At 48.3% G+C, this 27478-nt stretch overlaps 3 protein-coding genes across 3 annotated transcripts; 2 read left to right on the top strand and 1 right to left on the bottom strand.

Annotated features, from left to right (window-relative positions):
- Positions 1-219: 219 nt before the first annotated feature.
- LOC101774967 (receptor-like cytosolic serine/threonine-protein kinase RBK2) lies at positions 220-2996 on the top strand. The gene is made up of 4 exons (XM_004980761.2): positions 220-1125; positions 1208-1423; positions 1519-1677; positions 2756-2996. The coding sequence occupies exons 1-4, from the start codon at positions 220-222 to the stop codon at positions 2951-2953; spliced, it is 1479 nt and encodes a 492-aa protein (XP_004980818.1). The 3' UTR covers positions 2954-2996.
- A 3474-nt stretch (positions 2997-6470) lies between these two features.
- Positions 6471-8147, top strand: LOC101777672 (probable inactive leucine-rich repeat receptor kinase XIAO). Its single transcript, XM_004979784.3, has one exon. It carries the CDS (start codon positions 6566-6568, stop codon positions 7778-7780), a length of 1215 nt encoding a protein of 404 aa, XP_004979841.1. The 5' UTR covers positions 6471-6565; the 3' UTR covers positions 7781-8147.
- A 15631-nt stretch (positions 8148-23778) lies between these two features.
- Positions 23779-24711, bottom strand: LOC101774576 (probable CCR4-associated factor 1 homolog 9). The gene has a single exon (XM_004980760.1). The coding sequence runs from the start codon at positions 24709-24711 to the stop codon at positions 23779-23781; it is 933 nt and encodes a 310-aa protein (XP_004980817.1).
- Between the last annotated feature and the right edge of the window lie 2767 nt (positions 24712-27478).

Raw genomic sequence — 27478 nt, 5'->3', positions numbered from 1 at the left:
CCCTTCTGCTCTGTTCGCTGGCTAGGCTAGCCTGTTTCTCTTCCATGCATGCGCAAGACCTCCATTCCGATCCCCCAAAATCCTGACACAGTAATCAAAAGAGAACAAACAAAAAAAAAGTCGTTGCAAGATTCACAGAGAACACATCATCAGAGTTCTTGCTAGATTACAGTTCATGTGCCTCCACAGGTAAAGATCAACCCCCGATCGAGGAGGGTGATGCCGTCGCGCAAGAAGAACGCCGGCAGCGGCGCGGCGTGGCGGCGGAACAGCGACGAGTCCGTCTCCCCGAGGTGCGTCCTCGACGACGGCTACACGACGAGCACCAGCAGCGCGGGAGCAACGACGGCGGCGGACATGGCGTCTCCGGCCGTCACGGCGACGTACACGGACCCGTCGACGACGTCGCTGCCGAATAAGCTGGCACAGTCGACAGCGGCGCGGCAGGACGGGGTGCCGGCGGCGGCGTGGAAGGCGGTGGCGGAGGCGTGGCGATCCCGCGCCAAGCGCCAGCTCTCCGGCCGCATCATCCCTCCGCTCGTCCCCGCGATGTCGTCGACGCTCCGGCGCCTCAGCCTCCGCCGCCCCGACGGCGACCGCGCAGCCGCCGCCGGCGAGGCGCACGAGTTCTGCGTCCTCAAGCCCACCCTCCGCACCTTCACCCTCGCGGAGCTCAAGAAGGCGACCCGCAACTTCAGCAAGGAGAACGTGGTGGGCCGGGGCGGGTTCGCCAAGGTCTACCGGGGCAGCCTCCCGGGGGGCGAGCTGGTGGCGGTGAAGAAGCTGACGCCGGCGGCGGAGGGCGGCGACCGGGTGGAGGGGTTCCTGGCGGAGCTGGGCCACGTGGTGAACGTGAGCCACCCCAACATCGCCAGGCTCGTCGGCGTCGGGGTCGACGGCGGGGAGCACCTCGTGCTCCCGTTCTCCCGGCTCGGGTGCCTCTCCGGGATGCTCCACGGCGGCTGCGGCGGCGGCGCGGAGCCGATGCCGTGGGAGGCGAGGTACAGGGTGGCCGTGGGCACGGCGCGCGGGCTCGAGTACCTGCACGAGAGGTGCGCCAGGAGGATCGTGCACCGCGACATCAAGCCCGCCAACATCCTCCTCATGGACAACTACGAGCCACTGGTAGGTACCATGGGGGAAAAAAGTATGCAATGGTGGCTGCCCATTGATGTCGTTGTCATCGACCTCTCCTGCTTCGTTTCAGATCTGCGACTTCGGGCTGGCGAGGTGGCTGCCGGCGAAGCTGACGCACCTGCAGGTGACGGTGTTCGAGGGCACGTTCGGGTACGTGCCGCCGGAGTACACGACGCACGGCGTGTTCAGCGAGAAGACGGACGTGTTCGCGCTCGGCGTCGTGCTGCTCGAGCTCCTCACCGGCCGCCGCGCCATCGACGCCGCCAAGCTCAGCCTCGTCTCATGGGTACGTCGTCGTCTTTGTTTGGACCTACCATACCTACCTGCTGTCTCTGACCGTCTGACGAGATCGTTTTCTGATGCGAAACAATTAATGTGCAGGCCAAGCAGTACCTCGACGACGGCGACGAAGACGAGATGCTCAAGATGGCCGACCCTGCCCTCGGCGGCCGGTACGACGTCGAGCAGCTCAGGAACATGGCGTGGGCGGCCAAGCTCTGCGTCCACAGCTCCCCGGACCATAGGCCGCAGATGAGCAAGGTATCATACCCTCGCTGCACGCATGCTAATTTTGCTAGGACAAGTCAAGGTCAAACTTCCATAACTTTGATTAATAAGGCTATTCCCAGTGGAGGTTTAATAAGAGTTTCATTCTTATTTAATAATGAGACATATCATTGATTTTGATGACATGCATGCTAATTATGAAAAGAGAGGGGGAATGACTTCCATCAGGATGAAACTCTGTAGACATTGGTTCCAAGATTATGAAACCTGATGAGACTAGTATTGGTTGGGGACTAGAGAATTTCATTTCGTCGCATCATGTCTAATCATATACCTTGCAATTAAATTAAATGATATATCCAGCCTATAAAACCGTGAAATGAAACTCTGCATTGTGAGATCTTGTTTCATTCATCTACTCAAACCTCTTTCAATGACATGTCAGTATTGGAAACCGCGATACGAATTTTTCCATTAGGAATAGCCTAGGTACTCTCTCCAAGTTATAAAAGTCTTGTTGTAAATTCTTTGGAAAACGATACCACCATTATTAGTTTCAAAAATATTTTTTATATCTTATAAATGCATTATAAAGAAAGAAATAGTAAAAGTTATATTCTGAGGATCGTGTCAATGTCCAAAACATCAGTTCTTCACGACCGGGGCGGACCTAGGGAAAATATTGAGTGAGAGCACAATCTAAAGATCAACTTAATTGACAAAGCTTAATATGGTGGAACTTTACTACTTACTGCAGCAAAAAAAAATGAGTGAGGGCATGGGCACCTCTACGTGGGTCCGCCCCTGACCTGAAGGAGTATAAGAGTTTTGGGATACTACTATACAAGTAGGAGTATAAGAGTTTTGAGATACTACTATACAAGTAGTTTGCTACTTCCTCCGTTCCAAATTATAAGTCGTTTTGAATTTTTTAGATTCATAGATTTTGCTATGCACTTAGATGTACCTTATGTCTAGATCCAGAATAATATCTATGCATCTAGAAAAATTAAAATAACCTATAATTTGGGACGGAGGGAGTTCATGACAATGGTGCATTTGAAGTGAATTTTAGCGATACAAGTAAAAAAAATATATGCCGCACCCGCAGGTCGTCCGGATACTGGTAGGAGAGGGGACGCATCCATGTGCCGAAGGAGGGCAACATGGGACCCACCATCTAGGTGAGCTGCATGAAATGAACGGCTACGATGCAGCACCTGGGTACTCGGATGATCTAAGCCGCCATAAGGCTCTCGCCTTCGACTTTGACGGGGAATCCACACCACGAACATGCGTTGGTTCTTGAATTCTATGCACGGCTTTTTATTGTGGTTGGGAGGTTTTGTACATAGGGGAAAACATTATAACACATTAATTTTGTGCATTGTATATGGTTTGATGAGGAAGTTGTACATTTCTGTAGTGCACTGAAAAATAATTAAAATTTTGGAGTCGTCAGATTTTTTTTAATAACATGAAGTAGCCTGTTTCGCAAAAAAAAAAAAAAAGAACATGAAGTATGTAGCGTGCCAATGTATAAGGCTCCTGGTATTTCTAATGCACATAAAACTTTTATGCCTTCTTTTTTTTTTCATATAGTGTACATACATAGTATGATAACAAAGCTGCACCATTTTCTCGCGTTTGGCGAAAAAATCAACAACTTGCTGGAAATTCAACTTGCTGAAACTTGTCATATTATAAAAATAGAACGTGTCTCTTGGGTGCAGCTTTAATTTTTCTGGTGCCTAGAGGAAAATTTCAGTACAACTGAAGGTGCAGAATTTCTGGTGCTAGAGAATAATTCACAATGTACATTTTGAACAAAATGGAGGAATGATAATGCCTTAAATTTTCATTGCACATATAGTATGATAAGGAAGATGCACAGTATTTTTAATGACTAGACATCCTGTATTACATCATGATGCATTGATTCAAAGCTGGGGACATTAAGTACGTGCGGTCGTTTTGGGACACGCTTTATAATCACGATGAAGCATGGCATTACATTGTAGCAGACAGCAACCAAATCCATGTACTGGATTAATTACTGCAAATAATTTTTGAGGCGAGATGCAACCATGCAAGTCTGATTTAATTTTACAGATTGCTTACTAGCTAGGCATGCATTATACATACATGGAAAATACAGCATGTATTCAGTGGCTATTTTAAACACGCAAATAGTATGGTACTATATACAGTATGAAATAGTTGAAGTTCAGAGGCACTGTTGTAGTTGTACAATGCCTTCACTTGCTGTCAAGCTGGCAACATTAAGCGTGGGTCGTGCTTTTCTCGATTCCCAGACGTACTTTATGGTCATGGTCCCTTGCTAGGGTAGGTAATCAAAGTTCTTGCGCCGCATGCAGCAGCAGCATCACAGCAAACACAACAATCAAATCCAATGTATACCACTGATGCGATGATAATAAGATTATTAACTACAATAATGCATGCAGTATGAATGTGAGCTCTTGCTTTGCCCCTCTTTATTCATGGATGTAATCAAGAAAAAAATTACAGAGATACATCGGTCATGATCTCCCTTTATGAGACACACGCACACAGCCTTTAGCGATCATGGTACTCACACTAGTAAAGATCCTGTCTCAGACTCTTAGCCAGACAGCCAGTGCCCCATACACAAAATCGGCCCAAATCCAAGTACTACCAGAGATGAATTATTGCAAGAGCAAGTTACTGCACCTGAAAGGCTGAAACAGCCCAGCTTCCATTAAACCAACGCTACTCTTACTCGGCACCCACCCGCCGTTACATTTACGCATGCGAGGACTACTTTTGCCTGCAACAGCAACTGACAGATACATGCAGCTGCAGCTCTGCAACGTATCGTTGTCACTCCACATATAAGCACTGCATGCAGACATTCATGTCATGCAGCCATGGTGCTTCAGAGCTTCACCTCACCCCTACTATGCGATGATGAGCAGGCCCCCTGCTTCTGGTATGTGGTAGATGGATGCTGCTGCAGAGGCCCCTGCTCCTCTGCCTGTGTTTTACCGGCCAAGAACAGGCAATGCAAAGCAGCCAGTAGTAGACGCTCAGCTACCAGCAGCTACCAGGGCGTGGAGCAAGTGAGTGAGTAGAGTACAGTAGCTTAGCTGCGTGATGAATGCGCCAGATTGGGGTCGGTTGGGTTCGGTCCGCTCATTCAATGGCGCGGGCGGGCATGCGTGCGTTTGCAGCTAGTGATGAGCAGAGGTCAGGTTCAGAAGATACCGCTAGTTTCGTTCGGGGCAAACAGAGCTGGGTCGTCGTCGTCGTCGTCGTCTGCCTCTGTATCGATCGATACATGCGGCAAATGAAGCCAGCAATGGCGTTTGCAGCCGCTTTGGTTCACTCTGCTTTTAACAAGGTGGTGTGTCCCTCGTAACCACCTAGCTTCTAGGACAAGAGCGTTAAGCTCGCGCACTGCCGCTGTCCCTCCCCTGCATGGCCAAATGCAGTAACCAAGTGTACCTTCACTGCACTGCACTGCACCTGCATTGGCTGGCACTACGTACTCCATCTATCGTGCTCAAAGAGACTAGCTAGAAAGACGCTACTGCTGGAAAGTGGCGAGCGAGCGAGCAGAGCAGGAACCGCTTGCGCCGTGTCACGGAGCCCATGGCGGCACCGGCGCCGCTCCGAGCTCACCGGAGTCTAGCGCCGTGTCACGGCTCGTAGCGGGCCGTCCCGGCCTGATCGATGGTACGATTCCCGTAGCGCAGGCGGGAAAGAAAAAAAAAAGGTGGCGCCGACTCGCAAGACGACGACAGGACGTCTGGATAAAGAGCTATACAGCTTGGTCATGGCCATGGTCCTCCTGCACCGTGCCCTAGGTCATTAGGCCAGCCTTTTTGTCCCCTCTCGCAACGCACAATCTTTTTGGTCTCCATTTCTCTTTTGTGTAGTGCAGAGCTTCTAACCCATGGTTAGGGCCAAAACAAAGCGCAACATGACAAGGGCATCACCAAGATGCCACCGCTGCTGCCAATTCGTTCAGCCTACACAGACACAGTCCCCGTCTCGCGGCTCCCCAGGACAGGGAAAAGCTTCACAAAATCATCAGAACCCAAGCGTGGCGCGCCGAGATTCGTGCTTGCTCCCACCGCAGGGGCCCACCTGGCAGCGGCAGCGGCGGAGGAGCTGGACTGACCGGCTTCACCTGCCCTGGGCTGGGCCCTCTGTTCCTGCACCGGTGGGGCATACAAAGCTCGCTTTCCCCCCGGACCGGGCCCACCGGCCCTCCGCCCGGGCGTGGAAAGCAGAGACGATGACACGTGGGGACCAGTGGCCTCAGAAAACTGGCGCCCACGGATCATTGGGTGGGGTCTGGGGGGCACTGTGCGGGGGCGTGTCCGCACGCGCCACCGTGTACCTGCCGCCAGCGCGGCGACACGGCCAGCAAGGACGCCCGCGCCGCTGCGTCCACGTGCGCCTCTCACTGTTACGCGGGCCACCACATTACCGGGCCCGCTCGTCATTGGATGCGGAGCTGGACGGTAGAAATCCGCGGCCCCACCCCCCGCCCCAAGGCTGGCACGGCCCGGGCTTCCTCCCCAAGCCCCGTGTGGGCCCACATGGCGGTCTATCGCACCCGCATTGACCTCCGCTCCACCTCCGAGCCTCCACACACCCGCACGGCTTCCGAAGCACGGCTCGTCCTACGGCTCCTGACGCTGCCATGTGGGACATAACCTATCCTAGGCCCACTCGTCAGCGTCGGAAAGCTTTCCCGTGTGGGGCCCACCCGCCTCGACTCGCGCTTCAAAGAACCCGCCCATCCCCAAAGCCTCCCCGTCGTCCTGCTCCCGCAAGCTCACCGCCTCACCCAACCAGTCCCGCCGCGCAGCCACCTCCCTCCTGCCGCTCGACTCCCCCGCCGCCTCCAACTCACCTCATTGGGGTCATGTCCCACCCGCGCGCGAGCCCGCCGCCGCGGCGACCGCGCCTCCTCCTGCCGCTCCTCCTGCTCCTCCTCGCCGCCGCCGCGGCGGAGGCGACGCTGCACCCAGTGGATTACCTGGCCCTCCAGGCCGTCCGCCGCGCGCTATCCGACCTCCCGGGCTCCCGCTTCTTCGCCTCCTGGGACTTCACCGCGGACCCCTGCGGCTTCGCGGGCGTCTCTTGCTCGCCCGACGGCTCCACCCGCGTTGTCGCCCTCGCGCTCGGCGACCCGCGCGCCGGCGCGCCGGGCCTGTCCGGTCCCTTCCCCTCCGCCGCCGTCTCTAAACTCTCCGCTCTCGCCTCCCTCTCCCTCGTCCCCGGGCGAGTCACGGGCGCGCTCTCCCCCGCCGTCGCCGCGCTCCCGGCCCTCCGGTTCCTCGCCCTCGCCGGGAACCTCCTTTCCGGCGACCTCCCGCCCGCGTTCGCGCCCGGTCTACGCACCGTAGACCTCAGCAAGAACGCGTTCACCGGCCGGGTGCCGCCGTCGCTGCTCCAGCTCCGGGACCTCCGCACGCTGGTGCTCTCCCACAACGCGCTCTCCGGCGAGATCCCGAGGTCCGTGCGGGCCCCGCTGGTCCACCTCGACCTCCGCAGCAACCGGCTCTCCGGGGGCGTCCCGCCGCTCCCCGGCACGCTGATGTACCTCTCGCTCGCCGGGAACCGGCTCTCCGGCCAGGTCGGCGCCGTGCTGCGGCGGCTGCCGAGGCTGGCGTTCCTCGACCTCGGCCGGAACTGGTTCTCCGGCGAGGTCCCGGGGGAGCTCTTCGCGTTCCGGATCGGGTACCTGCAGCTCCGCAAGAACGCCTTCTCCGGCGAGCTCCGCCCCACGGGGCGCGTCGCGGCCGGCGCCACCGTGGACCTCAGCCACAACGCGCTCTCGGGGCGCGTCCCGCCCGAGCTCGCCACGGCCGGCGCGGTGTACCTCAACGGCAACCGGTTCGCGGGGGAGGTGCCGCGGGAGGTGGCGGCGGCGGCGGAGGCGGGGAGGATGCGGGTGCTGTTCCTGCAGGACAACTTCCTCACGGGGATCGCCGTCGGCGGCGTGCCGGCCAGCGCCGCCGTCTGCGCGCACTGGAACTGCGTCGCGCCGCCGCCGGCCGTCGTGGCCGCGTGCCCGGCCAAGGGTGGCAGGGGGCGGCGCCGGCCGCAGGCGCAGTGCGGCGGCCGGAGGGGGTGAGTTCTTGACATGGATGGAGGTGGGGTTTTTGTTGGGTTTAGTGGGTAATGGTGGTTCAGGCAGGTCTCATGCCTCATGAGACCCACAAGTGAGTGATTAGTAATAATTATTGGTGTATATTTTGCGGTTAATCCGGAGATATAGGGCTGTGATTTGTCGGTGGGACACGTGGACGGGGGATCGGGCACGTTGCCAATGTTCAGTGGTTGCAAGTTACATAGGAAAAAGTTTGTGTAAAGGAAAAGTAAGAATTGAGGTGGTTCCTGCTGTTTGGTCTCAACTCTCAAATCAAATGAAAATCCCAAAGTCTGAGCATAGTCAATCTGTACTGATCCTGAGATTCTCAGCAATCTTGATTCATCTTGCACCTTGTGCTACTGTCCACTGAATTCTAGACACAACATACTGCATTTTTCTTCTCTGGACTTCGCCTCTGATGAAGAATGATCATTCTCTGAGCTTAGTCATCTGTCTTGATGCTGGATTGTTGGCGACTCAAATTTTGCAGGATAGTTTTATCCTCTGACTCTTATGAATTCTTATAAACTTTGGTCCACATAATTTACCTTAATTTATATCGCATTTGTTAGCAAAATGTTCACAAATGCTTCAGTCAAAAAAAAAAGTTCACGGATGCATTCATTCAGCATACTGCATTTTCTTCTCTGAACTTCAGCTTTACAGTTGGAGAATGATCACTATCTCCCTCTTTCCTTTCTCCCTTACCTCTTTTCAATTTTCTGGATGGTTGCAGTTTATGTCCGGAAAGGTTTGCCTAAAAAAAGTAGAAATTATGGCTGTTTCTGAATTTACATTGTGATCAGCTACTCAAATTGCAGGCTAAAAGTTACAGCTCAGTGATTTGTGTTGATCTTGATATTATTAGCTACTAAAAATTCAGCAGGAGAGATTTGCCTGATCCCCTGGTTCATAAACGCATCTACTGAAACTGAATGGCCACTAGATTCATAAACTGAATCAAGATACTGCATTTTCTTTTCTCAGAGTTACTAGCTTTGCAGGGTTGGAGAATGAACACCACCTCCTCCCTCCTTTGATGCCCCCTTTAACTTTCATCTTTTCCTGTTTCCAAGCTCACTTTAGGAGCCCAAGAAGAATCAGAATTTGACCAGAAGCATCCGGTGTTACAGTTACAGTAGGCTTTCAACTCCATTTATTGGATTCTTGTCTATGAACCTCCTGCAAAGCTGTGCATACAACACTTACCTGCCTGTCTTTCTTTATCGAAAAAAAAAATGCTGCCTGTCTTACTCTCTGGTTGTAGATTGTTTTTAACCTTTCAACAAAGCTAAGTACTAGCAGTAGCAGGGTAGCAGAGAACAAAAGTGACAGTTCCCCCCAAAATCTCTTGGAATCCGAGGCCTTCATAGCTCAGACGGTACCAAAATGATGCTGTACTGTAAGTAATCCGGCTGTCAGTGAGCATCATATCAATTTTGTCATGGATGAACCGGAAGCAACTTTTCACCCACTCCCAAATCTGAATCATGACCTGAAATCTTTTCCCTCTCGGGGTCTTTGGCCTTTGCTGAGGAGCAAAGTGAAATGATAGTTGCCAAGCACTAGGAGAAGCTTTTTTTTTTAAAAAAAAGAACTAGGAGAAGCTTTGCCTGTTGCTCTTTACATATATGCGCAAGACAAATGTACATGGCGACATGGCTTTGGCTCTGCATCATGAGGCATCATCGCCTCTGCTGCCATGGCGCCGGGCAAACCATGATGATCAGTGTCCCTATGGAGACCTGCCAAATCCGTGAACGATGAGCCTCATGCAGCATGTCAGGAGCAATTAGAGGGTGGAGCAGTGCTAATGAGCATTCCGATTGGTGAATCATGCTCCCATCGGGGAAGATCACCTGCCATGGCGCATGGCTAGACGCAAATGCCATGTTTGTGCCGTGGTGCCCGTCTGTCTGAACCTCTGAAAGCCTGCACTGAACCCTGCATAAGTGCTGTCTGGGATCTGGCTGCAGTTTTGCGTCGCCGGCACGCGAAAGAGGCAGTGGAGGACGAGCACCAAGCCGGGCACCGGCGCCCTTGTCTGGCCTCGATCGCTTGGGCGCCGCTGCCAGCAGCAACCGTCCTGAACCTGAACCTGACGGGCCCGTTGCGGGAATGTGAGACGGCGACAGGGCGAGGCAGCTGCAGCAGCAGGGGGAGGCGGCCATTGGTTTCAGGTCACGGGTTTGTGGTGCGCGCGTGCTGCCGGGTTCGCAGGCTCTGCTGTGATTTCTGTGCTGCCTGCCTCTGCACCGTGGTCACCAACCCAACCAGCTGACAATTCTTGATCCTTCGACATGCACATGCTATGGATCAAGAATTGTTTCTTAAGGGAGACATCATCAGAGTTTTGGGCAAGTAAACTCTGCAGTTTCCAGTGATCAAGAACCAGGAACACGGTTTAATTTGGGCCCTGCATCTCCCCTCAACGCTGCTATGTACCTGTGTCTCCGACTCTCTCCGTCAAGTCCAATCATTAAATCAGTTCACTGTCATCTGGGATCAGTTCAATCCCAGGCGCTAGGCGGCGCTGCACCACGAGTCCACGACGACGGCGGGCTCTGGCTCGTATGGCGCTGCTTGCACGTCGTCAGCAGTTCCGGCGGCTCCGGCGGCGCCGAGGATGATCTCCGCGGCTCCAGCGGCGGCGGCGGCGCCCGATATGGCGACATCCATCGACGTGAATACTCGGGACGAAGCGTGACGCGGGGGAGGCGGCAGGCTGTCACGGCTCACGGTCGAGCACCATGTAGGCCCAGGTCCTTCGTTACCCCCGTGTCAGTCACACTCACACGACGTGCACGGCAGATGGGTCCTAGCATTGTGGCCCACGCACGTTTCTCGAGCGGGACCCTCATGTTTTGAGGAATTCCCCATTTGCCCTGCTCGAGGCTCGGACCACCCACTTTCGACCGTCGGATCCTACGTTGGGGGTGCACGTTATGCCCAGCAGAGGTCAAGGTATGCTTTGCGGAAGAGGCCCTCGCTTTCTCGGGATTTTCCTCACCAAAAGCTCGAAATAAAAGGAAAGTTTGGGTCCTCAGAGGTAAATGGGAGGAGGGAGGTTAGCACCTTCACATTACTTATATTACTTGTATGTAGTCCTCACCCACTTCTCACTCATAATTTGTCTTCATCCTTTCTCTATCCTCACCTACCACCGAAAATATATAGATCTATAACAGAGTGAGGAGCCATGATCACGGCAAGATCCGCCCTTCGCCATGGCTAGGTCCCGCGCCTCACTAGTGATGGCATATGCAAGGGCCGCCGGGAGGTTGATGTCGGGGAGGAAGTTCCCGGGAACTTGACTCGACGCCATCACTTGTAGTGGCGGAGTCGTCGATGTTTTGAGGGGTCGAAGAAGTTGGAGCAGGAGGCGGCGCCATATTTGGGTGTCCCTGACTCGCTACCATGGCTAGATCCTATAGCCGCACACAAAAGGTACACTTTTGATTTAGCAAAAAGGCTAGCAATTCTGGCTAGATCTAAAACTCTTTACATGTCTAGATCTAGAGTTTGCAGCAGACAATGAGAAATTGGCCTTTTCCAAGCCATTGTCACCGATGCAGCCAGATCTGGCAATCATCCCCTTTTTCCGCGGGTATCTTTGACATCCATTGGCGATGGCAGCACATGCAAGCAAGGGTAGTGAGCTAGCTATGTCAGGATAAGGTAAATTTTGTCCCTTGCCTCATTACTTTCATCGGTGGAGTGTTGGTAATTGCTAATTTAGAGGCACAATCCATCATCACTGAGGTAGATCCAGATTTGGCATTTCTCCTCTCTAGAGTGGATAGATCTGGTAGTGTAAACAAGGATTTATACTTGAGGAGGCAATAATGATCAAACTTGTTCCCATATCTGTTAATTATCCTCTTCTTTATGGTCAGGTATGGCGCTCACTGGTGGTGCTACATATGTTGGTGGTAAGGATGTTGATGACGGGAGAGAAGGTGCTCGGAACGACATTGACTAGAAGGTGCTCTTCCTCAAGAATTGACATGAAAAATATTGGTAAGAAATATCAAACTTCTCCATATGTTGAACACTTAGCACTTATTTCTACCTTTTGCATCTTGAATACGTTGAAATCCTCATCACTTACTCATTGTATTCTTGATTTCTCATGTCAAAGAATCTTCAGTTTGAATGGGTATGAGATCAAGTGTTTTCACTTACTATTGTTGTGTTGCACTCACAAGCTTCCAAGTGTCTTCAGAAGCACTTTTGCCTCCACTTTGAGGCGTCCATGGTGAGGGAGTTTTATGGAGTTGCTCACGATAAGCACCTCACCACACGGGTAAGTTACCTTTGAATTCAAAATGTCTTGTGCATGAATTAGAGTTGTTATTATTCTGCACTATGTGCAAAGTATCCAACCTTTTGTTTTTTTACATGGTTTAAGGAAAATCATTTGTTTTTTACATTTTTAAGGAAAAGATGTTTAGTAATCTTGAGATGAGAGAGGTTTCAATAATTTTTGTTTGTAGTTCATCTTCATGTTAAGTGAATAAACTAGGAAACATGTGAGTTTTAGTTCCCTAAAAACTAATTAGTATTGTTATGATGGTTATTTGGAATTTCTTCTAGTAAGAAATAAATATCCTCAAAAGTTAAAAATCTATTCTTTAGTATTTATTGTTCCTTATCATGATTGATATTTACAATTTATGTAATGCAGGGATTAATTACCAACAATATCATACTATGTACTATACTTCCCACTTCCCCTTTGTGCACTTGAAACCATGCAAGGATGATTTCTCATGTCCTCGCATCCACATCCAACGCAACTATGTGATCTGCATCTAAAACATGATACATCATATCAGATATTGCATGTAGTAGACAACGATACAACTCTTCTCAGGTACTATACACAAGATCTCTTATAACATTATCCTTCCATTAGCATTGCATTTCTTCTATAGACCCGGTAAAGGGTGACCATGGAATGAGGATTTATTTGTAGTTCAACTTAATTAGCTAGCTTTTTCAATTTGAGATAGTCAAACTTAAAAAAGAATAATTAAGTTGAGCTACAATGGATCAACCCATGAAACCCTACTCAATTAGGCACCTTGACTAAGTTGACCTACAATAATGGATGATCAATCCATTGTCAAATATCCATGAGAAGATTTGCACCTGTGTTACGGCCATGAACTCCTCATTACAGAACTGAACCAAGTGGACATGGGAATATAAAAGCGTAATTGAAAATAGAAATAGACGAATGTTCCGTTGGTGTGGAGACATAGTCCAATAGGAGTGAGACACAATCATCCATTACTCAGTGGCATAGTTGCACTCGATATAGCTCGGTGGCGTGTCTGAATTGTATCAACACTCTTGGATACATGCCATGGACTCCTGCTAGAGTATAGCTACAACCCAGACATGTCACCAAGCTATATCGTGTGCGAATCTACCATGGAGCGCTGGTGGTTGTGCGTAACTTCGACTAGGCTCCACCTCTGTGCAACATAACATCTACATATTTGATTTTTTTCAATATGTTTGTATCTCCCCATGCTGACATGGTTAGGTTCTCGAATGATATATGTTCACATCAATGACATAAGTGCAGACCTGCTCGTAAAAAATAAGGCATTGACTCGCTCACAGTGAGTGCGTGGAGCCTAGGAAAAGGCAAGGAGTGAGGACTCATATGTATTTCAAATTGATTAACTAATTTTTTAAATTTTAGTTAGTCAAAATTAAAAAAAATATTAAAGTTTGCTGATATGGAAGTGAAAACAGATGGGTGCTCTGTTGGACACAACCACCATTACTCAGCGGCACAGTTGCACGTACACGATATAGCTTGGTGGCGTGTCTGAATTGTAGCCACTCTTTGATACCAGCGAAGGGCTTGTAACTACAACTCAGACATGCTGCCAAGCTTTATCGTGTGCAACTCTATCATATGGAGTAATTTGTGGTTATGCCCAACTTCGATTATACTCTATTCACCCTGTACAACAGAACAACTACAGATTTGATTTTTAGTCCATTTGTATCTTAACACTTCGTCCGTGTTTAGTTCCATGCCATCCCTACTCAATTAGCTAGGCACACATTTACTAAGTGAGCTACAATGACTGAGCTCAGAGTTCAGAACTCAAGGCAGTTCTCTAAACTATATAAATCAAGGTAATGGGTTTTGTGATGGGACATCAGACATCAAGGTTGTTCTTCTTCTTCAACTGTAAAATTAAAGTTCTGAGATGAAAATGCAGTATGTTCCTCTCAAAAAAAATGAAGTATGTTGCGTGTATGAATCCAGTGAACAATGGCCCCAGATGCAAGGTGAAGCAAGATTCGAAAGTTGCCCCCCTTTTATCCTCAGATTTAGATCGACGTGTTGCGTAGGAAAAGGGAACAGCGTCTCAGGCTACCAAATGTGTTTTTTTCCCCCCCGAAAAGTTGTCAATGCCATGATAACTTTTACTCCTGCTTTTCCTTTCATCTTTTCCTGTTTCCAAGTCCACTTTGGGTGAAGAGGAAGAAACTGGAATTGACCATAACGATCCAGTCGAGTGTTACAATCACAGAAGCCTTTCAACTTCGTACCGTAGCGGATTCTATGTACCCACTGCAAAAGCTGTCCATGCAACACTTACCTGCCTGCCTGCCTAGCTCTTGTACTCCGACGTACGTACTCGTAGTAACTTGTTTTTACCCTTTTGATAAAGCTAGTTGTAGAGTAGTAGAGAACAAAAGTGGCAGTGCCAAACATATCTTGGTTGAGTTCTTCATACCGCATCATGCAAAAAGCTGATGTTTTGTTCTCATTGATCAACCTGTAACTTTTCTACCCTCTCAATCATGATCCAAATCCTTTTTCCCCTATTGGCAAGCACCAGAGGAACAGAATGATGCCTGCAGAGTTGCCTAGCACCAGGAGAAGCCATGGCGCTGAGCAAACCGTAATGGTGCATCACTCTATGGCGCTGGTTAGTCTCACGCCAAGAGGCAGCCCTGATGTAGTTGTAACAGCTGAGCGTTCTGATTGCTGATATTTGGGTAGGTGACCTTCAGTTTTCAGTGCAGAAACAGTGGCGAGTTCGCAGTTTGGCGGCCACGACTTTCAGTAACCCGGAAATCAAGGATCAGGACGAAACAAATGCAGTGGCTATGAAAATATTTTTTATCAGAGTCTTGGGGTCAGTACTTCGCATGCAGTTTCCAATGATCAGAAAACAGTGGTTAGTTCCTGAATTTCGTTTTACGGTAACCAGGATCGGCCCTGCATCTCCTGTCTTCGCTGCAACTCTCGAAACCTTGCTGCCGCCATGTGTCCGGTCTTTTTTTTTTTTCTCTCAAATACGCAGGAGTGTCCATTTGGCGTGCGGGCTCGTAGGACGCTTGTAGTCGCCAGCATGCTAATACTAATACATGTGGCGTGTCATGTCAACAAGTAGGCGTGACGAAAAATGGTTAGTTCTTAAGGTTTTTACTTTGGCACATGGTGTTATACTGAAGAAATAGTTTTGCACCACCCTGGGCCTTCCTCTATGCACATGGTGTTATACTGAAGAAATAGTTTTGCACCACCCTGGGCCTTCCTCTATGCACATGGTGTTATACTGAAGAAATAGAAGTCTCAGGAGATACTGGTGGAAGCCATCCTTCCCTAGTCTCTCAAAGTTTCTTCACCGTAAAATCTGGAGCTCACCAAAGTCAACGTCGTGTTCACAGTTTCTTCAGATAAGAGAAGTAGTTTCCGACCTCTGCGACTGCACAGTAGTTATTACATCATCCTCAGCCTAAAAGCTGCGTGGAAAATTTGTTCAAAGTTGAGTAGCTAGATTTCTCCCTATTTTTAGGTGTTTCCACTTGTTCACACGTACATAATCGGACCAAAATTCTAGCATTTTCAGTATCCATAATACTCCCTCCATCTATTTTTATAAGGTATAGTATGACTTGGCATGGTCTTCCAAATAGCATTTTGACCATTCATTTATCTTATATTATATTAATTACGGTTATAAAATTATAATCATCATAAAGTACATTTGATCAGCGAACCCAACCATATAAAATTTACATTATAAAAATAAAAAAATAATAGTCAAATTATTGGTCAAAGATTGCAAAGTTTGAATCTTGATACGTGTGTTCCTTATAAATAAAAACGGAGGGAGTATATAGGTGTGGACGTATACATGGCGTTGCATAAAGAACACATAGATAGATAGAACGGTCATGGCTGCCCTAATGGATGGCCGCGCGCGGGGGTCCGGGTGTGCACACCAGAGCACCACGGCCACGACGCACTCCACCTCTGCCGCGAGAGCGGATCCCCTCCACGCTTCTGTGTCTCCGTCGAGTCTCCGTGTCAAGTACTAGCATGGAAACATTTTCTGTGATCAATTTCTTCCCAGGCGATAGCAGGCAGAGCTGCACCCACGACGACGGCCGGCTCTGGCTCGTAGGGCGCTGCTTGCGCATCGTCAACACTCAGCTGGTAGCCATCCCTTTCCCCGCGTCGAGAGGAATCCTCCTTTGTTACGGCCGTGTCACAGCACCGTGGCTCGGACACGTTTCTCGAATAGGACCCTCATATTCTGAGGAAATTTCCATTTGCCCCTCCTCTCGAGGGCGGATCCAATTAGTCGCATGATTCGACCTCCACCCGCTCTACTTTTGACCGTTGGATCCTACGTGCACGGTGCGCGTTATGCCGAACATGGGTCGAGGCATGCTTTGCGGAAGAGGCCCCCGCTTTCTTGGGTTTTTTCTCGCCGAAAGTTCAAAATAAAAGGAAAGTTCAGGTTCTTCGAAGTAAATGGGAGGAGGGAGGTTAGCACCCTCACATTACTTATACCCAGCCCTCACCCATTTCTCGCTCATAATTTGTCTTCGCCCTTTCTCTATCCTTACCTACCACTGAAAATAGATCTATAGCAGAGTGGAGAGCCATGACCACGGCGAGATTCGGCACTTCTCCCCTTCGCTATGGCTGGCTCCCACTCCTCACTAGTGATGGCATATGCAAGGGATGCCATGAGTTTGATGTCGGGAAGTAAGTTTCCGTGAACTTGACTCGAAACCATCACTTGTAGTGGCGGATTCGTCGATGATTGAGGGGTCCAAGAAGTCATCGGAGGAGGAGGCGCATATTTGGGTGTCCTTCTTTCTACCATGGCTGGATCCCATGGCACACACAAAGAGGTACGCTTTTGATTTGGCAAAAAGGCTAGCAATTCTGCTAGATCTAAACTCCTTACTTCACATGTCCAGATCTGGGGCTTGTAGGAGGCAGTGCCATATTTGGCTATACTTCTCTCTACCATGGCTAGATCCATGGCGCACACAAAGAGGTACGCTTTTGATTCGGCAAAAATGCCAACAATTTTGGCTAGATCTAAAACTCCTTACTTCACATGTCTAGATCTAGGGCTTGCATGTACGAGGCAACACCATATTTAGTTGTCCTTCTCTCTACCATGGTAAGATCCCATGGCACACACAAAGAGGTACGCTTGCAAAAAGGCCAGCGATTCTAGCTAGATCTAAAACTCTTTACTTCACATGTCTAAATCTGGTGCTTATAGGAGGCGGCACCATATTTGGTTGTCCTTCTCCCTACCATGACGCGCACAAAGAGGTATGCTTTTGATTTGGCAAAAGCAATTCTGGCTAGATCAACTACTTACTTCACGATCTAGGGTTGCAAGAGGCAGTGCCATATTTGGGTATCCTTCTATCTACCATGGCTAGATCCTATGGTGCACACAAAGATGTATGCTTTTGATTTGGCAAAAAGGCCATCAATTCTAGTTAGATCTAAAACTCCTTACTTCATATGTCTAGATCTGGGGCTTGCAGGAGACGATGGATACAAGGGATGTGAGGAGGATGACAGCGAGGAGCAATACCAAGGAGAAGGTGGCCCTTGCCAAAGTGTCAATGTTGATGTAGCCAGATCTGGCAATATTCTCCTTTTTCCATAGGTTTATTTCGCACCCATCAACAATAGCGGCACATGCGAGCAAAGGTAGGGAGGCACCCTATATCCGGATAAGGTTGCCCGAGGATGAATGCTGTTAAATTTTGGCCCTTGCCTTAATACTATCATCGGTGCAAAGTTAGTAATTGCTAATTGAGAGGCCTAATCCATCATCACTCGAGATAGATCTAGATTTAGCATTTCTCCTCTCTATAGTGGACATATATGGATGTGTATTCAAGGATTTTAGACTTGAGGTGGCAATAAGGCTCAAAATTGTTGTCGGGTGTTGTCGGGTCTACTAATTATCCTATTGTTTATGGCTAGGTGTGGCGCTCACTGGTGGTGGTGCATACATTGGTGGTGAGGATGTTGATGATGGGAGAGAATGTGCTCGGGAACGACATCGACTAGAAAGTGGACCTTGCCATGAGAGGGGATATGGAGTGGTTGCTAATTTAGAATCCCAAGATGTCATTGCTTGAGGTGGACTCTAATGTGGTGTTACATCTGACATTTCTCCACTCAGCAATGGCTAGATAGCTTGAGGAGATAAAAAGGCTAGTGTTGGGTAGAAGGTGGAAAGGGACGGCTGGCTAGTAGGTAGTGGTTGATGGCAAGCTCTTCCTCAGGAATTGACATGAAAAGTTATGGGTAAGCAATATCAAAACTTCTCCTTTAGTGCTTATTTGTACGTTTTGCATCTTGAATACGTTGAAATCATCATCACTAATTTTGGATTATGGTATTCTTGGTTTCTCATGTCAAAGAATCTTCCATTTAAATAAGCATGAGGTCAAGTGTTTTCACTTGTTATGGTTGCATTGCACTCACAAGCTTCCAATTATCTTGGGAAGCACTTTCCCCTCTACTTTGAGGTGTCTACAGGTAAGGGAGTATTATGGAGTTGCTCTTAATAAGCACCACACCACACGGGGTAAGTTATCCATAATTGAAATTTGAATTCAAATTTCCTTATGCGTAAACTCAAGTTGATATTATTCTGCACTATGAGCAAAGTATCTGATCTTTTGTTTTTCACATGTTTTTAAGGAAAATCTTTTTGTTTTTTCATATTTTTTTAAGGAAAAGATGATTAGTAATCTTGAGATAAGAGATATTTCAATTATTTTATTTGTAGTTCATCTTCATGTTACGTAAAATAAACGGGGGACATATGTGAGTTTAGTTCCCTAAGAACTAATTAATATTGTCATGATGGTTATTTGGAATTTCTTCTAGTAAGAAATAAATATCCTCAAAAGTTATAAATCTGTTCTTTAGCATTTATAGTTCCTCATGATTGATATTTACAATTTATGTAATGCAAGCACCCTTGGATTGATTACAAACAATATTGTACAGTGTACTATACTTCCCCTTTGTGCAACTGAAACCATGCAAGGATGATTTTCCATATCTTCGTATCCACATCCGACGCAACTATGTGATCTGCATATAAAACATGATTCACTTCGACCATATCACATATCAGATGTTGCATGTAGTAGACAGAATACAACTCTTTTCAGGTACTATGCAAAATCACTTATAACGTTATCCTTTCCATGAGCCTTGCATTTCTTCTATAGAACTGGTTAGGGAGGATGACCAGCATGGAGCGTGGATTCATTTGTAGTTCAACTTAATTAGCTAACTTTTTAATTTTGAGTTATTAAAACTTAAAAAAGGATAATTAAGTTAAGCTACAATGGATCAATCCATTGTCAACTTTTCATGAGAAGATGTGCACCTGTGTTGCAGCCATGAACTAATTATTATAGAACTGCACCAAGTGGACATGGGAAGATAAAAGCAGGATTGAAAAAAAATAAATGGATGTTCCGTTGGTGTGGAGAGATTGTCGAACTAGAGTGAGACACAACCATCCATTACTCAGTGGCACAGTTGCACTCGATATAGCTCGGTGGCGTGTCTGAATTGTATCATTCACTATTGGATACCTGCCACTGCCATGGACTCCTAACAGAGTATAGCTACAACTCAGACATGTCACCGATCTATATCGTGTGCGACTCTACCACGGAGCACGGATAGTTGTGCATTACTTCGACTCAGCTCCACATCTGTACAATAGAATATCTACATATTTGATTTTCAATCCATTTATATCTTTGCACTTCGACATGGTTTGGTTCTCAAATAATGTAGCGTCACTGGCATGACATTGGTGCGGACCTACTCGTAAAGAAAATGGGGCCTTGGCTCGCTCGCAGTGAATACATGGAGCCTGAACTCATATGTAGTTCAACTTGATTAACTATTTTTTTAATTTTAGTTAGTCAAAGTTAATAAAAAATGATTAAGGTGAGCTAGAATGGAAGTGGGAACAGTTGGATGCTCCGTTGGCACAGAACCAGAGAATAGATTAGGACATAACCACTATTACTCAACGGTACAGTTTCACACGATATATCTCGGTGGCGTGTCTGAATTGTAGCCACTCTTTGATACCAGCCAAGGGCTCCTCATTGAGTGTAGCTACAACTCAGACATGCCACCTAGCTTTATCGTGTGCAACTCTATCAAGGAGCAATTCGTGGTTATGCCCAACTTCGATTAGACTCTGCACCTATATACACAGCAGAATGTACACATTTGATTTTCAATCCATTTGTATCTTTCAACACTTTGTCCCGGTTTGGATCCATGCCATCCCTACTCAATTAGGCGCCTTGACTAAGTGACCTACAATAATGGATGATCAATCCATGTCAACTTTCCATGAGAAGATGTGCACATGAGTTACGGCCATGATGAACTCCTCGTTGTGTAGAACTGAACAAAGTGGAGGTAGGAATATAAAAAGCATGATTGAAAATAAAATAGATGCATGTTCTGTTGGTGTGGAGACAGAACCCAACTAAAGTGAGACACAAGTATCCATTACTCGGCGGCACAGTTGCACACGATATAACTCGGTGGTGTGTCTGAATTGTAGACGCACTCTTGGATACTTGCCATCGGCTCCTCATCCTTGAGCATAGCTACAACTCAGACATGCCAACGAGCTATATCGTGTGCAACTCTACTAAGGAGCAATGGGAAGTTGTGCTTAACTTCGTCCAGAATTCACCTCCGTACAACAGAGAACGTGTACCTATTTGATTTTATGTCTGTTTGTATCTCCCCCACTTTGACCTGGTTTGATTATCCAATGATATATGCTGCCGTGACATTGGTACAGACCTACTTCTCAAAAACTGGAGCATTAGCTCAAAATGGAAGTGCCTGGATCCTAGAAGAAAGAGCAATCCCAAGGAGATATAATTGTATCAGAGTAGTAGCATGCAAGGAGAAGGAGCTCATGGCAGGTACCCAAGAGCCTAATGCTCTCAGAGTAAGGAAGATTCCTCAGACAAGAGAACAAATTGTTGATGCGAGGCAATGGTCTTCCTGACAGATCGATGGATCTCAAAATAGCTTTGATGATGCAGGTTATTGCTGCCGCCTTCATAGCTTTCATTGCCATCATTGCGGTGGTGTATTTCGTGGAATAACCCTTCAAGAGTTTGGCGCAGTAAGCTCCCCTAAATCTTGAAGGCTTGTTCCATGAGATACATTGCTACCGCGATGACAGTGGAAACCATGATGGTTGTGGAGGTACCCTGAGTCATTACGACTGTATGGGGTTCATCGATCTGCGAGATATCATTGCCTGCCAATTGTCAATCTCCTTTGTTCTCTTTTTCTGAGGAAGCTGCCCGGTTGTGAAAGCATTAGTGTAATGGATACATGTCCTGGGCTCCTTCTCCTTGTGTAGCTATAGATCATCCATGCCACCTAGCTACATCGAGTGCAATCCCACCGCGGAGCAATCGGTGGCTACGCCTGACACTAACAGGACACCACCTCCGTACAACAAAGCATCTATCTATTTTATTTTTAGTGATATATTGTGGTATAATTATCTTTGGGATAAGATGTTGTCATGTATAATTATTCTCGTGATAACATGTTTTTTTTATAATATTATGATAGCATGTTGAATTCTGTAGAATCATGGCAGCTCTTCTTTTGGACCTTCCTTTTGAGTTTTGACCATGTCACATTGCAAGTTGAATAGTTTTCATAATTTTCTTCCCCCATGAAAGCTTTGACCAGTTGATTGTGTCAACTGGTTTCCTTTGCTCATAGTCTTTTACCATGTTCTTGACTGATTCACTATAAATATAGATGCTGCAACAACAGGGTGTATTCAAATACTCTGGTCAGATAATCTCGAATTATTTTCATGCAAACAGGGTTAAGATCATGAGAACATGCTTACCACATAAGAGGCTAAAATTGTAGCTGAATTGGTGCTGCTACACTTCAGGGATCAGAGTATATTTAATCTTGAAGGAAGCAGTGAGTTCAGACCTGAGAAAGAAGCTGGATTTCGTTCTGCATTTTTCCCCAGAAATAGTGACCGCAATATTCAGTAATCAGAAACATGGTTTTGGTTTTGCATCTTCCCAGTACAAGTTCTTACATCATGTGATTCATGATAGGGTCAGAATCTCAGGTCACAGCGGCGTCTGGAACTCTTTGATAGATTTTATGGACTTCTAGTAGTAAGGTACTCCGCAGTTTCTTCAGGTGAGCAGAATCTTTGCTCAGCCTTCAATTTTATGGACATGCAGATTATTGGAAACAACATGTTTGACTCTAAACTCCCTTCCCCTCTACTTCTTAACATTATCTTGCATGTTACATTAAGCAGGCAAAAAAGTCAGACCTGATGAGGAATGGAATCGCAGCGAGTACTAAGGTGAAATGGTGGAATCAAAGCCTCATTTTCAATGGGCACTGCAGTACAGTGAATAATATTTGTCCTCAAATAAAGACCGATTTACATAAAAGTAGCTTCAGTGACACAATATTTTCCCTGCATTTCCATACTATCACAGACACAAACCCAATAATATAAAATTTTAAATCCTTGAGAAGCTAAAACGGCAAGGAGCATATATACTTAATTGTGGCTTTCTATATTTTGCCAGGAACCCGCCATCGCCTAGCCTAACGCATGTCACTGCATGGAGCTTCCTCTCTTTGCCTTGTTTTAACATGGCAGTCCCTTATCCGCCGCATCTCAGCAGCTACATCACTCATGCACATTCTCTCTGTGGGTGCCTGCTTGCTGCATGACAGAGCGAGCTTTGTGATGGACAACATTACCATGACTATAAACACAGATGCTGCAACAACAGCGTGCATTCAAATACTATGGTCAGAAAATCTCGAATTAACTTTCATGCAAACAGGGCTAATATCATGAGGACACGCTAACCACGTAAGAGGCTGAAGTGGATGCTGAATTGGTGCGGCTTCACTTTAGGGATCAGAGTATAAATATTGAAGCGATGCAGCCAGGTGAAAAGGGATGGCTTTGTGCAAGATTTGATCAGATTTGCCTTGCTAGTTCTCCCGTAAAAGTACTTAATGGATGCTGTTCATGGCTGGCTCCGATCACAAAGACGACTGGAGGGCACTGATAGGACTCTGTAAATCCTTCGGTGTCGTCAAACAGTGAGCGCAGAACCTAAGAAAGAAGCTGAATTTCGTTCCTGCATTTTCCCTGGAAACAGTGACTGCAATCTTCAGTAATCAGAAACATGGTTTTGGGTAAAAGCTCTCACCGCACGCGGTTCATGATAGGCTCCCCGCGCTGAGGATCTTCGTAGGCAACGCGGCCGGCGAGAGGCCGTGTGGGGCGGACATCCGCACAAGAACAGGCACTCGTTGAATTATCTCATCAAATTCATGTCCAATAATACTCCGAAAAAAAAAGATAGAACACCATTTATAGCTAACATTTTTTTACCAAAAACATGAGCATAGCTAAAATGAGTTCTATTTAAGATCGAATCCACCTGTACATACCAATAGTCAAAAATCAAAATGTCACACTACAAATTTAGACCCTGCATCATTGCTTTATGTCGAAACAAATACCCAACAAATAAACTTCATGCATCCAAAGTATAAAAAAAAACAACTAGTGCCATCAGATGTGCAGGCCATCGATGAGGCTTTCATAGAGAGCGCCGCCGTCACGGTACATGATGCGCCTCCTCATCGCCGTGAAGATGCGGCTGGCGATGTAGCTCTTCCTGCCAGCCAGCCACGCCGGCCGCTCCGGCAAGTCGTGCTGCTGCACGCGGAGGCTCTCGGCCACCCGCCTCAGCCCGCCGCACAGGTCCGCCCGCTCGCAGTGCTCCGCCATGTACTTGGCGTCGAACACCCGCCCGACGAGGAGGTCCCTCGCCAGCGCCGCGAACTCGTGCCATGTCCCCGGCAGCGGCCGCCCGCCGGAGAGCATCTTCACCACGTACGCGAAGTCGTGCGCGCCGCCGAACGCCGCCCACGTCAGCTCGAGCCCGGCCCGCGGCAGGACGGCGGCGAGCTTGGCCGCGAACGCCGCGGAGCTCACCCCCCGCGCGATGGCCTGGTCGAAATCGAGGCCCTGCGACCGCAGGAACGCGACGGACTCCGGCGCGTGGCGGTCGCGGCGGGCGTCGAAGTCCGAGAAGGTCACCTCCCACACGACCTCGTGCGGGCGGCCGCTCCCGTCGACGAGGGTGGGGAGGTTGCCGTATTCGTCGCAGAGCGTGATGCCGAGCTGAACGACGGGGAGCTCGTCCACGTTGGCCTTGAGGAGCTCGTAGCGATCTGGCGGGGAGAGCTCGCGCCCGGCCCTCCACGGCGGCGGCGGGCGGTGGACGGTGCCCGGGTACTCCGTGTCGATGGCGACGTAGGGGTACCTCGCGAGGAGGAAGCCGATGCCGTCCAGCTCCGCCTCGTAGTTCGCCGCCGTCACCGGCCGGACCTGGAGGCCGGGCACTTGTGGTGGTGGCGCCATGGCGTGGCGGTTGACGACTCGGTACGTGTGAGGCGGCTGCAGCGGCGGCGGAAGCGGGAAGGCGCTCATGATCACCATGGATGGTGGATCGGGTCTGGATCGACGGGGAAGTTGCTCTGCACTGCGACGCCGCGAAGGATGGCTGGATGAATCGGTGGAGGAGCCATGGCGTTTATAGGGACTTGCTCCGAGCTCGAGTTGATGGTGCTCGACACCAAGTCCGACTCAGAGTCGGAGGAGTCAGCGTGGAAAGGCAGCCGGGGCGATTCGAGACTTCGAGTCCGATCGACCGGTCGGAGCGAATCACACGACGGTTGGATTCCGAAGAAGTTTTAAACGACTCCGAAATCACCACTCATTCGAATGCTTGCGGAGTTACTTGAGAACAGTGAGCTTGCAACTTTGGATGGAAGAGCCAAACTGCTTCGGAGTTCAGCTTGCCAAGTTCTTCGCGGAGAATGCCGTCGTCCTTGAGGAAATTTCTATTGACGACGGGAACCATAAGATGCGCGAGCACATGAACCACATGCTTGGAAGGTGGATCCGTAGTTCATGCAAAAGGAAGAACTCGCCAAGTACAACAGCCTTTAGAGAGTCCTACTCTAGGAAACGTCAAAAGTGAGAATTGACCATTTTTGGCTGTCAATGAAGAATGAAAACTTCAACAAGTTCGAAGCTTTTCCAGAGCATGTATAACTCATACATGTTGCAGTCTTGCAGAAAACCATGAACTAGATATCCAAATCGCATTGATTGATTTTTTTTCCTCTTGTATAAGTAACTCCTATAATCAAGCTAATATTGTCTTGTACTTCCTCATATCGCAAATACAAGTCATTCTATCCAAGTAAGAAGGGAGAAGGAACAAAAACTCTACATTTATGGAATCAGTTATTAAGTATAAAATTACTAATGCCTTGTGATAGGGGACTTCCACCAAGACTTAGCTTATTGGCTCATCTCGTACATCAAATTTCTAAGTAGGAAAATTGACGTTGGTATGGTGATCAAGCTTCAGTGCACATTTCCTATTTTAGGTTATGGTGACCTTCAATGCTTTGATCCGATATCGCTATCTTAGTCTTATATATTCAGTTTCCTATCCTTTGCTTTTGTTTCAAGCTGTCAATGAGCGCGGAGCTTCTGAAGTTTCTTAATTAGTTTTAGTTATTTGTATCACTAGAAGAGTATTGGTGCTTATCTCTGTTGTTAATGATGTCCTGATTTTTGGCATGTAAATGAGATGAATCAATACTGAACACAAGGTTCTAATTGTTTGAACAGACTGTTGCTTCATTGTGTATCATCAGGATACAGTGTGATTTGTATCATCGGTGCATTACAGTTTGCTTTGTTTTTTCTACTTTTTTCCTATCGAACGAAAGAGGATTATATTTACAGTCCCACGCCCACTGCCCTGCAAGAACCATTTTCTTGCTTGATTTTTTATCAGTGAGTAGGATTTCCCTAGGTAGCAAACAAGTCCAGTTCCTTTGGTGACTTTAGGTTGCAATGCTCTGTGATTTGGCTGTCTTTTTCCAGTGAAAAGACATCACCAGCGTTTCATATCAGGAATTATCTCTGATAATAGAATTATCATTGGCAGTTCTTAGTTAGGATTTATAGTAATAATATTGGAGGTTCTAGCCAAGAACCTGCAGGAAGTGGTTTTGGAACCGACAGTGCTCATGCTGATTTCTACGTCGCATGAGTATTGTCGGTTCAAGAAACATCACTTAAAATCCTTTCGGAACAACCATTGATTTGCCCTTTTTTGCAGAATTTCTAAAAAAATGTAGAACGACATGATACAAATTTTATTCAATAGTTAAATTCATTCAAAAATTTTGGCGTCCTCAATCCTAAACTTTTAAGCACAGTACTGGTACAATTGAGTCGTACTGGATGTTTTGATGGTGAAAGCTATGTTTATGAATCACAAAAGGCATCTCGTGCCAAAACATATTCAAATTTGATAACGTGAAACATCCATATCGTCTCAAAATTGCAAACAAAAATCAACCAAAATCAAATTTTGCAGCAAATTGGAAAGCAATTTTTTTGTTTTTGACGATGGCACGATCTCACTAGAAGAACATCGTGTTGGCAGACTTGTTCACCACCCACCCCTTGATCTCCTCCATCAGTCTGGTCTGGATCCGTAGCGGCCCCTGCGCAAACTCGCCGCACACCTCGTCGACGACCGGGGCGTTGCGGAGCAAGAACTTGGCGAGCGTCCTCTGCGCCAAGTTCCCCTCGTAGTGCACGAAGCTGATCTCCTTCGTCCTCTCCCTCAGGCAGAGGATCTCGACCTCCGGCACGGCGAGCGGCGCGTGCCGGTCGTACTTGAGCTTGTGCCCATCCAAGAGCTCCTCCTCGTCGATGTAGTAGTAATCACTGTCCTCTAGGTCCTCGGGCTCCGGCAGGAAGAACAGCGTCAGCGTCTCCATGCTCGGCGTCCGCTTCAGGACCCTGGTCACCGTGGCGACGGCGGCGGTGTCGTCCTCCGGCAGCATCCCCGTCAGCCCGAGGTGGTGGAGCTTCGGGAACGCCGGGAACGCCAGCGCGCCGCCGGCGCCGCCGAGGCGCGCGGACGTGAGTTGCAGGCGCTTCACGCCGACGAACAGCCGGAGGAAGTCCCCGAGCCTGGCGAGCTTCGGCGGGTCCGTGGCCTCGGCGCCGCAGAAGTCGAGCGCGCACGACGAAATCTTGCGCGCGCCGCCGCGCAGGGCGAGGAACGAGGGCGCGGGGACGGCGCCGCGGTACTCGAAGGCCCGGAGCTCCGACGAGTCGGCGGCGACGGCGGCCAGGTCGTGGCAGCACCGCAGGGCCAGCCTGCGGAGGC

This window comes from Setaria italica, chromosome VIII, assembly GCF_000263155.2.
Source record: "Setaria italica strain Yugu1 chromosome VIII, Setaria_italica_v2.0, whole genome shotgun sequence".
Classification (NCBI taxonomy): Eukaryota; Viridiplantae; Streptophyta; class Magnoliopsida; order Poales; family Poaceae; genus Setaria; species Setaria italica.
Note: the sequence above shows the minus strand (reverse complement) of the source record. Positions and strands in the feature narration are given on the sequence as shown.

Coding starts and splice junctions, on each gene's coding strand:
- LOC101774967 (XM_004980761.2), top strand. CDS start 220: ATGCCGTCGCGCAAGAAGAACGCCGGCAGCGGCGCGGCGTGGCGGCGG. Junction 1,126..1,207: donor TGGACAACTACGAGCCACTG/GTAGGTACCATG, acceptor GCTTCGTTTCAG/ATCTGCGACTTCGGGCTGGC. Junction 1,424..1,518: donor AGCTCAGCCTCGTCTCATGG/GTACGTCGTCGT, acceptor ATTAATGTGCAG/GCCAAGCAGTACCTCGACGA.
- LOC101777672 (XM_004979784.3), top strand. CDS start 6,566: ATGTCCCACCCGCGCGCGAGCCCGCCGCCGCGGCGACCGCGCCTCCTC.
- LOC101774576 (XM_004980760.1), bottom strand. CDS start 24,711: ATGGTGATCATGAGCGCCTTCCCGCTTCCGCCGCCGCTGCAGCCGCCT.